Source organism: Zosterops lateralis (assembly GCF_965231275.1).
Source record: "Zosterops lateralis genome assembly, chromosome: 6".
Taxonomy (NCBI): Eukaryota; Metazoa; Chordata; class Aves; order Passeriformes; family Zosteropidae; genus Zosterops; species Zosterops lateralis.
The window spans coordinates 56,737,210-56,751,807 of record NC_139761.1 but is presented as its reverse complement, the minus strand read 5'-3'; the positions used below and the strand labels follow the sequence as shown (position 1 = coordinate 56,751,807).

Genomic DNA, 14,598 nt, shown 5'->3' with positions numbered 1-14,598 from the left:
TGAGATCATTCTCCTGGGAGGTACTTATAGTTTGGAGTTCTTTGGTAACATGTCACAGGGGAATGGATACATCACGACATATTCAATCATTAAAACAGTTTTGGAAATCAAACACAAGAAAACTAACCCTCTTTGAGTTTTACATCTGATTTTCTGCACAGATTGGAACTTCTCTGAGAAGTAGGTGTTTTTCAGTAAATTTTTACTGCCTCTTTTTCTCCAATAGGCAACTTGTTTTTGATGAATTTGCTTACAGCAATAATATACAACCAGTTTCGAGGGTACCTTCTGGTGAGTAAAGCGTTCCTAACTTCTGTGTTCTGCCATAACCTTAAACATTTGAAGAATTAAGTTTCATCTGTGTATTAAAGGAGCCCTCCCACTCTGGTTGCAGATGCAGTTTTAAGATGCTAATTGTTTTTTGATGCAGATACTTTTCCCTTTATATGCTGTTACAGCTTGATCCCCTTCTGTGACAAAATGACCTGCTTGCATATTTCCAAGTATGCTGTGAATCTGCAATTTTGACTATTACAGGAAAAAAACCCCAAAAAGCTTTTGTATGACTGAACAAGGACAAGTGGCTGTGTAGCTTCAGTTTGGTTTGTGTGAAGGAAATCTGCTGTGCTGTTTAAGTAGCTGTTGTTGCAGATCAGAGAATATTATGGGGTTGGAAAGGACCTTAGAGATCATTCAGTCCCGATACTCCTGCCATAGCCACCTCCTACTACACCAGGCCTTACCCAGACTGGCCCAGTAGCTTTTCTAGTAGAGTTCCAGAGAGAAGATGAAGTTGGATAATAAGCCCAAGGCAATATTACTCAGAAGGAATGTGGCTCAGCAGTGTGTAAACAGAATAGGTCCAGAACAGATTTTTGGTAATCCTTTCCTCCTCTGTTCCATTCCTTCTTTCTCAGTTTTCTTCTTTCTTACATGACAGGATGACATAATCTGACTGTTAATAAGTAACTGAGTTAGAAAGTGATTACTGTAATAAAAAAGCATGAAAAACCATAGCTCTGGATTTGTGCTTTTAGGCAAGAAGCTGGAGTAGAACAAGCTCTCTGATAACTCTTCTCTCTGCACAGTAGTGTAAATTTCTGTGAATGCTTGAGCTTTGTTGTGCCTCTGGAAGAGGCATATGCCTATGCACTGCAGAATTGAAAATAAACCTGGATGTTTACTTGAATTCCAGGGACTTGTTTGCTTACTTTCTTCCTTCCTCCTTGTACACAGAGTTCTTGGAGGGAGTGAGGCCCAGGGCAGTCTGCTTTTCTGATCTCTAATCACAGATCTGGGATGTGTGCCCAAGGGTCAGTGTATTATCTGGCCATGGGACACAATAGTGCCTGAAGTGTGAGTAAATTGTTTCCTCTGTGGTGTTTTTACTGCTCAGAAATCAGTTCAGTCCTCCCTCTTCAGGAGGCGGCTGGGAATCCGGGCTGCGTTCGAGGTGCTGTCTTCCCTGAAAGAGACTCCTGCTAGTGCTCAACAGTAAGTGAAGGGTCTTGAAACACTAGATTATCTAGCAAAAAAAAAAAAAAAAAAAAGTAGACTTTTGGTCTTCTTGTTTTGTTTTAATATGTTTACTGAGGATCCATTCTTGAAAATGGCTCGTCTCATTTATTTTTTCTGTAGCTGGATGTTCATAATACACTGTTTGTGACTCTTAGGGAGTCTTCCTTTTTTCCTACTTCTAGTTTTATTTGCTTTTCAAAATGAGAAAGAAGCAGGAATACATTTGGAGCAGCTCATTTTGCCATCTATAAAGTTACCTGTAGCAGGGCCCATTCTGTTTTCTTTTAAATAGGTCCTGTGTCAGTGTTGGGGCCTTACTGCAGGTGCTGCAGAAAGCTGAGATGGATTCTCGCTGCAAGCAAGCCATCATGAGAGTAAGAACGGGAATTTCTTAGCCTTTATGTTGGTGACTATCTATCCTGACTAGCAAATCCAGAGCTCTGCCGTCTGTTGCAGCATTCCTGGGATCATAACAGAATAGTGGCATTAATGCAAGGACTAAAGATTTGAGTTAGTCAAAAGAGCGTGTGATCCCAGAGGGGAAAAATAGAAAAGGCCAGATTTGTCCTCAGTCACTTGGCAGTGTTGTGTTAAAGCAGAGAAATATGTAACCTTACTCAAACAGCTTGAATCACATCTTTATTCCTGGATTTCCAAGGTAGTCTGAGGGGGTTTTTGGCAAACTCTGCAGATGTTCCTGTTGCAGATGTTGATCTAAATGTTTCTCTTTCATGTGAAGTCGCTCAAAATGTACTCCTGTGACCAACTATCAGCTGCCCAGTTCCAGAAGCTCTTTGAAGAACTGGACAAAGATGCCATTAAGCAAGTATGTATGTGATCATCATTTCTAAAGCATCAAAAGTTGTCTGGTCTTGTGCAAAAATAAGTGAGAGTACTCTGTTAAAGTGTATAAACAAACTTTGCAACATGTGAACACAAGGTGTAATCACATGGTATGGATTTTTTAAGCTTTTTGTGAGCTGCTTTTATGGCCACAAACAGAATTGCTCTGGGGGCTTTTACAGCATTAGTTTGGGATTGCTAGGTGGTGTTAAACATACAAAATGTACCTTTGTTTATTCTGTCAACATTTTAAAGTGAGTTGGTCAGCCAGAATAGCTCAAAGTTGTTGTTCTCCAATTCCTGAATGAAGAACAAAATGTGGATTCTCTCAGTGTTCAAGGGAAGATGGGCAGAAAGCAGTTTTCCTCACCTGGAGAAAAAAAACCCCAAAAACCACGAAACTATTTGAGGGTTAGGAAATGTTCTCTATATTTGGATGTAACTAAGACTTCTGAGTTAAACATTGGGAAAGGAGTGTACACATATAGTAGCTTGGTGTTTAGTTTATTTGCTTGGGGCATTGGAGAGAGGTTGGATTATCACCCTTCTTTTCCATTGCCTTCTGTTGTGCCCTAATCAGGAATGATCTCTTGCTGCTAATAGCCACAGCTGGAAAACATTTTCCAGATGAAATGTCAAAATTAGCCTGTGGCACTGAAGTTTTGCTTTGAAACTCTCTGGGGTTTTTAGAATCTGAGATGGGGGTGTGTTTCTAAAATTATTTTATTATTTTTTAAATGCTTGTGCCTTGTGACTCAGCAAATCCTTTGTGTTCTTTTCAGCACCCTCCCAGTCCAGAGTACCAATCCCATTTTATGCAGAAAATGCAGTTTGCCTTTGGCCATCCCTACTTTGGCTACTTGGGGAATGTGGTAGCCCTGGCAAACATTATATCTATTTGTGTAAGTAAAGGGGGTTTTTTTTTGTTGTGGCCTGGTGGTTTTCTTTCCTTTTCTTTTTGTCATTGATTTTTGGTTTTTCTCTGCTACAGATTTAATGTCTGGTTTTGTTCTTTAATTTTTTCTTTAGCTGCTTTTTCTAGCAGTTGAGTTTTTGGCATGCTTAAGTCATGCAAAGGGTTAAAGAGGGAGTACTTGCAGTTAAAAATGTATTTTGAGCTGCTTGAAAAGGTCTATGCAAAGCATGAAAGGCTGTTCTTGTGTTTTAAAATCTGCTTAATGTAGCAGTAAAACAGTAGATTGGAAAAATACTTTTTGTTTAAGGTGGTTTTGGTGCTGGATGCAGATAAGCAGCCGTCTGAAAGAGATGACTTCTTCCTGGGGGTAAGATGCAACAATATCCCATGCAGTTATTGCTGTTCCCTGAGATGTCAGCTGTTCTAATGGTTGTTTTTCTTGTGGGGGGTGAAGGCTATCAACTGCTTCTTCATCCTATACTACCTGCTGGAAATGCTGCTGAAGATCTTAGCAATGGGCTTGAAGAGATACTTGTCTTACCCCAGCAACAGATTTGATGGACTTCTGACTGTAATTTTGCTGGTGAGTGCTTTGTTAGCTTACACATTCTTGGGTTTGTTGGTTGGGGAACTACAAGAGCTGGTGGGATTGCTTTTTTCCACCACTGAGCTGAACAATATGAGCCAGTAATGTGGGTTTTCTGTGGCTGGAAAGTTTACGTGGTGGTACATGGTTGTCTTAGGGTTTATGTTCTGAAGATAGCCCTATTTAAATCCATGGAAAAGGTGTTTTTCCTGATAAGAAGCCTTGAAAATTTTACTTGGAAAAATTCAGCTCTTGGAATAATTGCTTGAGGCATTCTGTTTAATAGTTTAAAATCACTTTTCTCTTTAAATTTAAAAAATATTATCAGACTGTTGTAATAATTATTTCGTCAAAGCCTGATGCCCCTGTGGCAGATGAGGTCAAATTCTTGGTTAATGGGATTCACTGTGTATCCTTTTATGAGTCACTATTGGATGCTCTATGTACATTTGGTTAGTTTGGGGAATAACTAGGCAAATATGACAATTCAGGGCTTTAACGTGAGTTGAATTAGTGGCTTAAAGCTCTTGAAAAATGTTTCCTGTCAAGAAGCTTACATAATTTCTGGACCTCAGAGTTACAAAGTAAAGTTCTGACTTTGTTTTTGTTTTTCTTTCCTAACTGAAGATTCTGGAGATTGCAACTTTTGCTGTGTATGGATTTCCACACCCTGGCTGGTGAGTAACCTCTGTGACTTGCTGCCCTTTGAGGGGGGGCACACACACAGTCATACATACACATGTCATGATGCTGTGATTGTCAGCCTAGTCTTTTATTTACCAAATTTGATAGAATTTCACACCCTTGTGGTCATTAGAGGCCATGCAATATGGGTAAGTGAAAGAATTTTTCTTTTTTTTCTGGTGTTTTTGAGTTCTGTTTAGCCCTTCTGAGAAGGATGCATTTGTTTTAATTGTAAGCTGATTTAAAATAATACCTTGGCAGGTCTGTGCTTACCAGGGGTGCAGGAGTGGGAATTTGGTGCAGCAGACACAACCTAATACGTTTCAGTATCAGATTGACCTTAAATCCAATTATATGAACTCCCAAACAGCTGCTGAAGATTGAAGGGTGAGGTTTTTTCATGCTATAAAATGTAGTAAGACTATCCCCATGGACTTAGACTATTTGTCTATATTTTAATAGCAAGCAGTTGTGTTTTGATTTTCTTAAGTTCAAACTGCCTTTGGAAAACTATCCTGATTTCTTTTTTTTTTTTCTGTAAAAAGCATAAAAATCATTGCTTCCTCTTAAAATTTGAAAACTATCTCCACAAGAAGAGAGGAAGGCAAAGGAATTCTGGAAGATTTCTTGAATCTTCAGGGGTGATTCATAACAAATTCTGTTACTTTGTGTCTTCATGCAAGCTCACGCTTAAGACGCTGGCACTCCCTGATATTTTAGTATATTTGTCAAGTTGCCATGAAGAAGTTCTCCTAATTTACACTAGAATCTCTGAAGAGAGTTAGACAAGTCAGACCTTAATGGTTTTAGAAGGGTTTATATTTGAATACTACTTGTATTCCTATCACCCAGAGGTGTGGTTGCCAGAAGAGTAACTGCTACAGACTAATGATGTCAATTATTGATGCTATCATTATGTTTGGGTTTGATTCTTAAATGTGGGCAGTTGTTTGCACCAATAATTCTTGTTAGGTCTTGGTGTCAGTCACTGCAGACAGATCACAACTCAGATGAGTCTCTCTGAGTCCTAATGTGTGCTGCTGTTACATCCACAGACCAAGCAACCACCACTTTCAGGGCAGGACAATGATATTGCTGTTATCTAGAATATGCCTTCTATGCAGTGTTATCTTAAATAATTTCTTTCATTACTGGAGGTACAAGTCATGATTTAGCATCAGTGTTACCTTGGTCATTAGCAGCTTTAGATCCCCACCACCTGCCTCCCTTTCCAGCCAAGAAGCATTCAGCATGTTCCTGTAAAAGCTAAAATTCAGGGCTGGGTTTTGAAGTGTATGCCCATCTCCCACAGAATGTTAACACATAAGGAAGAAGGTTGATAGGACTGTCCTTTAACCTGGTGGTGTTTTCAGAGCCCTTCTCCAGCCAGGCGTACCCTGAAGGATTAATGCCCACCTTTGTGCAAATTCCTGCAGTATCTGCCTCTAGCAGGCCTTTAGAGTCACTTTGTTTTCTGAAAGGACCTTCTCTGATGCCTCCTCTCCAGCAGAAGGCACAAACATGCACTTCAAAGAGCTCTCTGTACATATTTAACAGCCCAGGCTAAAGGGATTCCTTCCTTCATCAGTTACTAGTTTACTGTAGCTGAGATTGCTGCTAAGTAAATCAATGTATTTACAATTACCTGTAGCCCAGTAGATTTAACTGTGCCTTCCTGTCACGAGCTGTTCCTCTGATTTGTTACTTTTTTTCTGCCTTTCCTAGGAGACCTGAGTTCATGGGCTTGTTATCCCTGTGGGACATGGTGAGGCTGGTGAACATGCTAATTGTGTTCAGGTTCCTGAGGATTATCCCCAACATGAAGGTGACTGCTTTTTCCTCCACAGCTCGGCTTGTTTTATTGGTCAAGCTATGAATTTTGTTAGATTCCCTTCAGAATAATGTGTAGGTTGCAAGTTCTCTTGCACATGAGTGGAATAGCTGACCTCTCACTGTCCTGGCTTTTGCACAGCCCCTCATGAAATCACTGTCTCTTGAGCTGGTTTTCTCTGGTGAGGGAGCAGGCAGGTTCTCTTGATGTGATTCTTTCTCCTTTTAGTAAAAATTTGGTATGGATTGGAAGTGTGATTGAATGTCATAGGTACAAAATTCTCCTCTGTTTCAGTTCATGGCTCTGGTTGTTACTACGCTGCTGGATTTGGTGAAAAACTTAAGAGCCTTTGCAGGAATCCTTGTGGTAAGTCATGATGCAAGATTGTAATTTCCTTTGTTATAGTATAATAAGGGTATGTCACCAACAGAGTTAATGAGGTTCTTGTGCAATCACCACCAGCAGTAACATTTCACCTTAACTAGCCAGTTCTTCTCCAGGGCATGTCTTGGAAAGCCACAATAAACTACTGGTTTGTGATGGCCAGCATACAGTGGCATTGCCTCCTTCACCAGAAGTATCTTTAAAATATTGATTAAAACTTCCTTTGAGTGTTTGCCTTAGCTTGTGTAAGTGTGGATTCAAAGAAAAATTTGTCCACGCTAAACGTAGACCAGTTTTCATTACCCTGCCTTGCTTATGTTAAATTAAATAGCAAAACAACTTTAAAATTGCTTTTGGCTGAGAAGGTCATGAGGTGGCATGTTTGGACATGTTTAAGAGCCTCTGCCATCCTGTTTATAGGTGTGTCTGTGCAGAACATAAACTCAACAAACATGTTTAAAGGGTGGATCACAATGTGTGATGTCCATTACATAAGTTCTCCCAACTCTTGAGTTTCTGGCTTTGCAACCATGTCTTTGTGGTGGGGCAAAGAAGTACTTGGGTAGGTTTGGTTTTGCTGTTGTTGATGGGTTTTTGTAGGGTACCTTAATTTGAGTGGTTAAAGGTCAATGATTTGTTGTTCTAGTCTATATACCTACCATACAATTTAATCAGAATATCTATTTTTGTCATTAATAACCTCTACTTTTATCTGCAGAGGATAGGCCTTAACTTGGTTTGTGTTGCACTTTGAAATAATGATATTGATTGGGGCAAATCTAAGGTGGTAAAAACCTTGTTGTGCTGTGCAACTAACACTTCTGAGACAAGTCTGCCACAGTGTTTTCCCCTTCCATTAATTTAATTTGCTTTTACTGGAGGCTACATGGGGGCTCTCACTGAGCTTCTGCCCTAATGAAATCTGACTCCATTGCCAGGGGATGCAAAATACCTTTCCTAATGTTAGCCTGGAACACACATGCTGATAAAATAATGTGACTGGTTAGCTAATTTCTCAGGTAGTGAGTGTTTTAAATATATCATTTAAAAAAAAAAAGAAAATTAATTTTATTGCCAGGCCAGATACCCCATCTTCTGGCAGGCTGTGAAATGTCAGCTTCAGTGACATCTCCAGTGTGTTCAGAGTTTGTAGGCAAGGGCAGTTCTCTGCTATTCCCTCCAGACTTCCCATTCTTGGATTTGTTTTGTAGCAAAATATAAAAAAAAACCAACCCCAAAACAAAACCCAGCAAACAGTAACACCCACCACAAAAAAACAAAACAACAACAACAACAAAAAAAAAGACGGAAAAAAACAAAAACCAAACGACCCCTTCCCCCCCCCCCAAAAAAAAACAAAACAAAAACAAAAACAAAACCCCAAACCATTTTGTTTGAAGACTCAGCTTGCTTCAAGCTTTCAAGCTTTCCTGGGTTAAATGACTCCTTCTCAGAGAAGCAAAGCTGTAGGTTATTTCTTGAACAATCTTTTTAGGATAAAAATTGCAATATCACCTAGGCAAATGCTAAAGACTGAAGGGCGTCTCTTGAAAAAGTTTATATTTTCAACAGTTAAAAGAAAGAAGTTTCCAAATCCTTTGTGTTATTGAAAACTTCATTTTTAGACTAATTAGCATTTTTTAAGGAAGTTGCTGATGGAACATAAAATACTGACATAGTTTTGTCTTTCAGATAGGCTTACTAAAAGCTTATTTTCATTGACTCTAGCAGAAGACTCCTCAGATATTTAGATTGCTCTTTATAAACAGTGGTACTGACCTTTGGTTTTAAGTTGCTATTTACAATGTTTATAGTTAAATATCAGCATTCTGAGACACAGAGAAGTAAAATAGATAAGAAAATTATTTAATGCATTTTAACAATTGAAAATCAGGTAGAATATTCAAAAGTAAAAGCAAGCAGTTGAGAAGTATTTTCACTTTAAAAAGCTTCAGGCACTGTTCTTGATGTAATTACCTCAACTGCGGTGCTAATATAAATCCCATGTTAATTGCATTTTGCTTTCTTATTTTGTGACAGAAATATTCAAAGCTAATAGTTGGTTGTGTTCCTTCCAGGTGGTTTTCTATGCATTTGCTATAACTGGCATAATGCTATTTAAAGGTGCAGTTGTTCCCTTGGGAAATACCAGGTAAGATTCTAAACATCACCGCTATTTTTCAAAAGCATCTGCTGCTTTTTACCTCTGAGCTGTTTGAGGTTGGTGGTGTTGGGTTTTTTTCTTCTCATTCTTGGAGCCACCTACGTTTAATGTTAAATTACAAGGCTTCATTATCTGTTACTCCTGTTTCTTCTTGCTGTGTAGAAATTGCAGGAATGCTTATCTGTAGCTTGGAATTTTATCCTGCTTTATCTGAACTACTTTTTTTTTTTGAGCTGTTTCCCTTGTTTTCTGCCCCTATGAGATACTCTAACTTTCTACAAGGGGCTCAGAAGAATATTCTAAAGCAGAGTTCATGGGGAGCTGTGCTCACATCAGCCTGTGATCTCTTGCAGTGCTGCCAACACAACACATGACAACGTCACTCTGCAGTGTGGCACCTATGAACAGCTGGAATATTGGCCCAACAACTTTGATGACTTTGCTGTGAGTCTGGTCATGGATGAAATCCCTCCTCCCTCTCCTCTCTGCTTGTCTTTCCTCTTCATTTTCTCTTTCCTCCTCATTTTCTGATGCTGAAATCTGTGGTACAGCCACCTGAATGCTGTTTCTACTCCCATTATCTAGGCAGCAGTGGTGACTCTCTGGGATGTGATGGTGGTGAACAACTGGCAAGTCTTTTTGGATGCATTTTCAAGATATTCAAGTCCGTAAGTAGCTGTAATAATGCTGAAGAAATCACATATAAATCTGGCTTATAATAAATAATGTACCTGAACAGGAAGTATACACATGGCACAGTTCCTGCCATCTGCTCAGAGGGGTGCTGCTCACCTTTATTTTGCAGCAATTCAGATATAATAGGAAATAAAGCTAATGCTGCTTTGTTTTCTCTGCGGGTGAACATTTTTTTTGTAGACTTAAAACCTTGGAGATACCTTTCATTTGTATTTGCTGACTTCATGGGGAATGTTTGAATGAACTGGATGGTGCCTGGGCTGAGCTGTTCTAGTGACCCTTGGCTGGTTAACCCAGGAGAGCGAGTCTGTTTGGTAACTTGATGAAAAGCAAACATTTCTAATTTTTAATTTATTATTTTTTTTGATCCAGGCCCCTTTTTCCATTAAGAAAGTAGTAGTATTATATTTCCAGGGGAAAAAAAAAAAAAAGCTTTCATGGTGCTCTGCTCACTTTCAGGGTGGGGTTGTTTACTGCTTCCTTTATGTATTGTCTGTTTATCTGATCTACAGGTGGGCAAAGGTCTATTTTGTAGCCTGGTGGTTGATCTCCTCTGTCATCTGGGTTAATCTCTTTGTAGCTTTACTTCTGGAGGTAAGGAAGTGTGTTTGTTTGGTGTGAGATCCTGAAAATGGGTTCTGATTTGTGCAGGAAATGAAAAGAACCCAGACAACTTTGTGCTGGGTTTGTGTGTGTGCTCACTTTACCTTTCTCCTTGTTGGCCTGTGCCCGAGGAGCTGAGGAATTGTTTTCTTTTTCCTAGAGAATTGTGTGTTTTCTTTGCAATTTTGTCACAAAACTGGTTGTGTCTCATTGGGTTTCTAAAATTTTATTGCATCACTCTCTTTGTAATAAAGATGAGAAATATTTAAAGTATTATAAAATTGCTTGTCTCTTGTACATTACCATTTAAATTCAGCATTTGTTATTCAAGCTGCAGGTATTTTGCATTTTAATTTTTCAGCAAATGAAGTGAGCAATTTAAATTTAAAATTTTTATTCTCTTTGTTTCTCCTGTGTTTCTTCCCAGCTCAGTTTGAATTACCACTGTTGTTTAGTGCCACACTAGAGGAGTGGAACTGATTACTTATTTTTAAGGGATCATATTCCAGAGTTTTTCAGAGAAACTGTGGGAGTGCAGTTTGCTGAGCAATGCCATGAAGAACATGTGGTTCTGCTAGTTACTCACTGCATGCTTTCCTACAAATCCAAATTTCTGAGGGGGGAAGAAGGTGCTAATCATAACCATCCCTTCCAGGTTCACCATTCTAGACTTCTCTTACAGGTAGTGGAGGGAACTGAGAGCCTGTAGAGGGCACTTCACCCCACCCCAAACCCTGTGAAGGTTTCTTTTGGAGATGTTCTTGATGTGGCTGACTGTACTGAGAATTAAAGTTTACTAAAGTAGGAAGAATGGTGAACTTTCAGTCCAGGACATCTTCTGCCTGCTTGTTTCTGCAGGGCTGTGGCCAAAGATTGCTGTCAGAGCCAAGATGTAGCATTCCATAGCAGGATGTCACTGTTTTCCCCCACTTTTTTTTTTTTTTTTTTTTTTTTTTTTTTGTCTGAGCTGTGTGTCTACTCCCTGGGTATTTATTTTGTCAGAGTTATTCACAATGAGTAAGGGAACATGACAAAACCTGGACTAGCAGTATGTTTATAAATAGTTGGCTTTTTAAAGAGGAAGAAATTCAAAACAGGTGAATCTTGTGGGTAGTTCACTGTGTTGTCTTGGGGAGGCAGTCCTTGCTAGGAGCTGAAGGCAGTAGCCTTGTCATCTGCTGTGCTGTTCTTTCAGTTTGTGATGCGAAAACTGTTTCATTGCTGGACAAAGGCCTGAGTAATGTAGTGACCTGCAGCAAGTAAATAACCTGATGCCTAAACAAATCAGTGTTCACCATGTGAAAACAAACCTCACCTGCCTCCCAGACCTTATCTGCAAACACAGTGACTAGATATAACCTCTTTTCTGGTGCCATCAGAAGCAGCCTTTATGTCTTTGGCTGTTCTTTTTGCATTTCAGAACTTTATTCACAAGTGGGACCGTCGCTGCCAGCGAGAGTCTCTCTCAGGTATTGAATACCAGAGGACAGTTGAACTCATGTTCAGGTGAGTTGGGCTGGACTTGATAGTCAATGTAGTTTGATTTTTTTTTTAATTTATTTTGTCTTTCTTTTGTTTTTCTTTTCTGTTTTAAAGAAAGTGTGCTGGCTGCAAGATGTCTTTTGTTTCCTCCTTCTGAAGCAAACTGTTTCATCTGTTATTTTGGAGAAATCCAGCAAGTGCTTTAGTTAGGCCTACTTTAAGCTGACTTGGTAGCCTAACCTTTTTGTAGTTTCTGCTCATAGTAGGGGGGAGAAGAGGTGCTGGGGGTGAGGGGAACAACTGCTGAGGGAGGAAAAAACAAGAGAAAGAAGAAAAGGGAAGATGAGGGGAAGTGATGCATGTTCTTGGCTTATTATAAAATGGTGGGTGGTGAGTTAATACTTGATGACTGTGCATTAGTGGAACTTGTGGTGCATGTTGGATACTCAATAGTAGCACTGGGAGCGCGTTCTCACTTGGGAGTTCTTTCAGGAAAACAAATCTACTGACCTTCAGTTGTATTGTACTGTGTGCAGGAAATTGCTTCCCTGCTTCTTGTGGGAAAACAGCTGCTGGTTTCCATGACACATCTGTAGAGGATGGATCACTTGCAACTAGATGCATCTTTAGGGAGCATCAGCTTATTGTAACTTTAATTCCTTATTTCGTTCCTGAAACAAGCACAGTTACATCTCAGTCTACACATTGCAAAAACAAATGCTGGGAAGCTCCCTTTGCTGCCCCTAACAACTCGTGCTTTTTCTTTGTAGAGATGTTTTGGAAGAACCTACAGAGGAGGAGTTGATGGAAAAACTGCACCAGCACCCACACCTGCAGTTATGTAGGTGACTGGTGGGAAGGACTGATTTATTTATAAACAGACCTCTGTTTTCTTGAGGTTGTCAGCTGGAAGAAACTGAATGGATTTTCTGTGAGATGCTGTTAGGAGAGGGGCTTGTAGGACACTATGTGAGGTTTTGCTTGGGAATTCTCTGCAGAAAGGTTTTTTTATTTTGGGTTCATATCTTTTTTTTGAAAAAGATTTGAATCTTGCTAACTTGATTTTAAGTTGCAATTTTAGAAGGAGTATTGCAGCTGTTATTTTTATAGGGTGTTGATATCAGAAGGTTTTATTTACTTTTTTTAACAGGGAAAGTCTGTTTAAAATGACAGTGCACTTTAAGACATGAACTTTATAACCACTAAGCCTGCTACTTTTTTCAGCACAAGAAAATGGAGCTGCCTTTTTCTGGCAGGCAAATGTGGCAAGGGCTGTGCCCTGCAATTCATGAATGGATTAGGCAGGACCAGAACAAAATCCTTAATCTTCTTGTAGTGAGAGCTGAAACACTGTTTTTATTGCAATGTGACACCAGCATCTCTTACCAAATTTTGGGGAATTAATCACGTCAGGACACAATCCAATTCCAGCTTAGAAACAGGGACTGCCTGCTTTGCACATCCTCTGTTTTTTCTTTGCTTTCCATGGGGGGTTCATGCTTGTTGTGCCATTCTGGTCACTGAGAGCAGTTAGAACCTGGGCTGGAGCAATTGCACTTGTGGTTTTCAATGTGGTAAAACTGAGTTCTCTTTCAGAGTCAATATTCTCATGTTGCCCTTTACTGAGCCTCTTACTTTCTTCCAAGTCCTGTTCTACACTGTGTTGTATTTTATGAAAAAGCTAAGGGGAATGATCTTTGGCTGGGATGTTGTACCATGAGCACTGAAGTTGCCCACTTAAAGGGGGAAGGGGGGGGAAAAAGGAGTTGGATGGGATAATCAAAGTGCTTAACAGTTGAAATTTTAGTTTGAGCCTGTGGGAATTGGAGGTGCTCAACCAGTATTACAGGATCACATTCTTCTATGGCTTAATGACCACATGCTGTGTACCACTAACTTTCACCTGGGTAAAACTTTTTTGGGTGAATTAAGTTCCTCAACAAATCCAGAGTGGAGGATTCACAGTAAGCTGTGTCCACAGGCTTTTTTGTTATCCTTTAGTGTTCCTCTAAAAAGGTGTTTTTGCTTGGATTGCTGTTACATAACTAGTAAACTGCTATGAGGAATAGAATCTGCCACAACTACTGTTTTTATATGTAAAAATGAAACTGCCCTTTTGGAGCACTGCCTTCTCATTGAGACACTTGTCACCAAAATAGACATTATTGTGGTCACCTCTGTATTGACAAAGGCTTGGGGGAGGTAATTGGCTACTATTTATAAGTCCCTTAGTTCTTTTTTTCTTTAAAAAACATTTTCCAGAAGTGCCAAGCAGTCATCCTCTGTACCTTTCCTTATTTTTTTTATCATTTGCCATTTTTCTCTGCCCTGCTAATGGTGTATTTGAGGTCAAAACCATATTTTTGCCTTGTCATCTCACTGTTCAGAAATTACTTAATTATTCTTGTCTGTTCCTTTACCTTTTTGCTGGTATTTTCTTTGTGCTGTGGAGCAAAATGTGTTGCAGCTTTCCTATGTGCAGAACAAATGTGAGCTAAGTTCTGAGTTACTCCAGCAGTCTTTATTTGCCTCTATAATCCTGTCTCTTAAGCCATGCCCTTGTCTGTGTGCAGTCTCTGGTCTCTGTTCCAGATTAAGCCACCCAGTAACTCACTTGCACTGGTTTCAGTGGGCATCTTCATGCTTATTTTCTGTCATGCACTTAAAACACTCATCATGGTAAGCAGATAAAGGCATCAGCACACGGTTTTTCTGGTTGTGAGTCTCTTCTGTTCAGTGTGGCTTCATGCCAGGATGGTTTCTGTTCCTTCATGATGTATAATCACTGCCACCAATGTATTATTGCACAGTGGTTAAATACTCTTATTTTACCTTTTTTACTGAAAAGAAAAATTACTTTTGTTTTCAACTTATTGTACTTGAAGTAGCTT

The 14,598-nt window shown here is 39.5% G+C and overlaps 1 protein-coding gene across 6 annotated transcripts in view; it reads left to right on the top strand.

Moving 5' to 3' along the window:
• Positions 1–14,598, top strand: part of TPCN2 (two pore segment channel 2) — a gene marked incomplete at its 5' end in the record, with an annotated part of 60,341 nt that overhangs the window by 10,364 nt on the left and 35,379 nt on the right. For 4 of the 6 annotated variants that reach the window (XR_014590409.1, XR_014590410.1, XR_014590411.1 and 1 more), the window contains 15 exons: positions 227–291; positions 1,397–1,494; positions 1,811–1,892; positions 2,258–2,344; positions 3,144–3,263; positions 3,585–3,644; positions 3,732–3,860; positions 4,491–4,540; positions 6,273–6,372; positions 6,673–6,744; positions 8,841–8,914; positions 9,280–9,370; positions 9,512–9,594; positions 10,135–10,216; positions 11,646–11,731. Coding sequence is in view for 2 of the 6 variants with exons in the window: in XM_083863912.1 (XP_083720038.1) it covers positions 227–291; positions 1,397–1,494; positions 1,811–1,892; positions 2,258–2,344; positions 3,144–3,263; positions 3,585–3,644; positions 3,732–3,860; positions 4,491–4,540; positions 6,273–6,372; positions 6,673–6,744; positions 8,841–8,914; positions 9,280–9,370; positions 9,512–9,594; positions 10,135–10,216; positions 11,646–11,731; positions 12,478–12,556 (1,358 nt within the window). Of the gene's footprint in view, positions 1–226; positions 292–1,396; positions 1,495–1,810; positions 1,893–2,257; positions 2,345–3,143; positions 3,264–3,584; positions 3,645–3,731; positions 3,861–4,490; positions 4,541–6,272; positions 6,373–6,672; positions 6,745–8,840; positions 8,915–9,279; positions 9,371–9,511; positions 9,595–10,134; positions 10,217–11,645; positions 11,732–12,477; positions 13,303–14,598 lie in introns of those variants that run through there. The other 2 variants (XM_083863912.1, XM_083863913.1) reach the window with 1 other exon arrangement.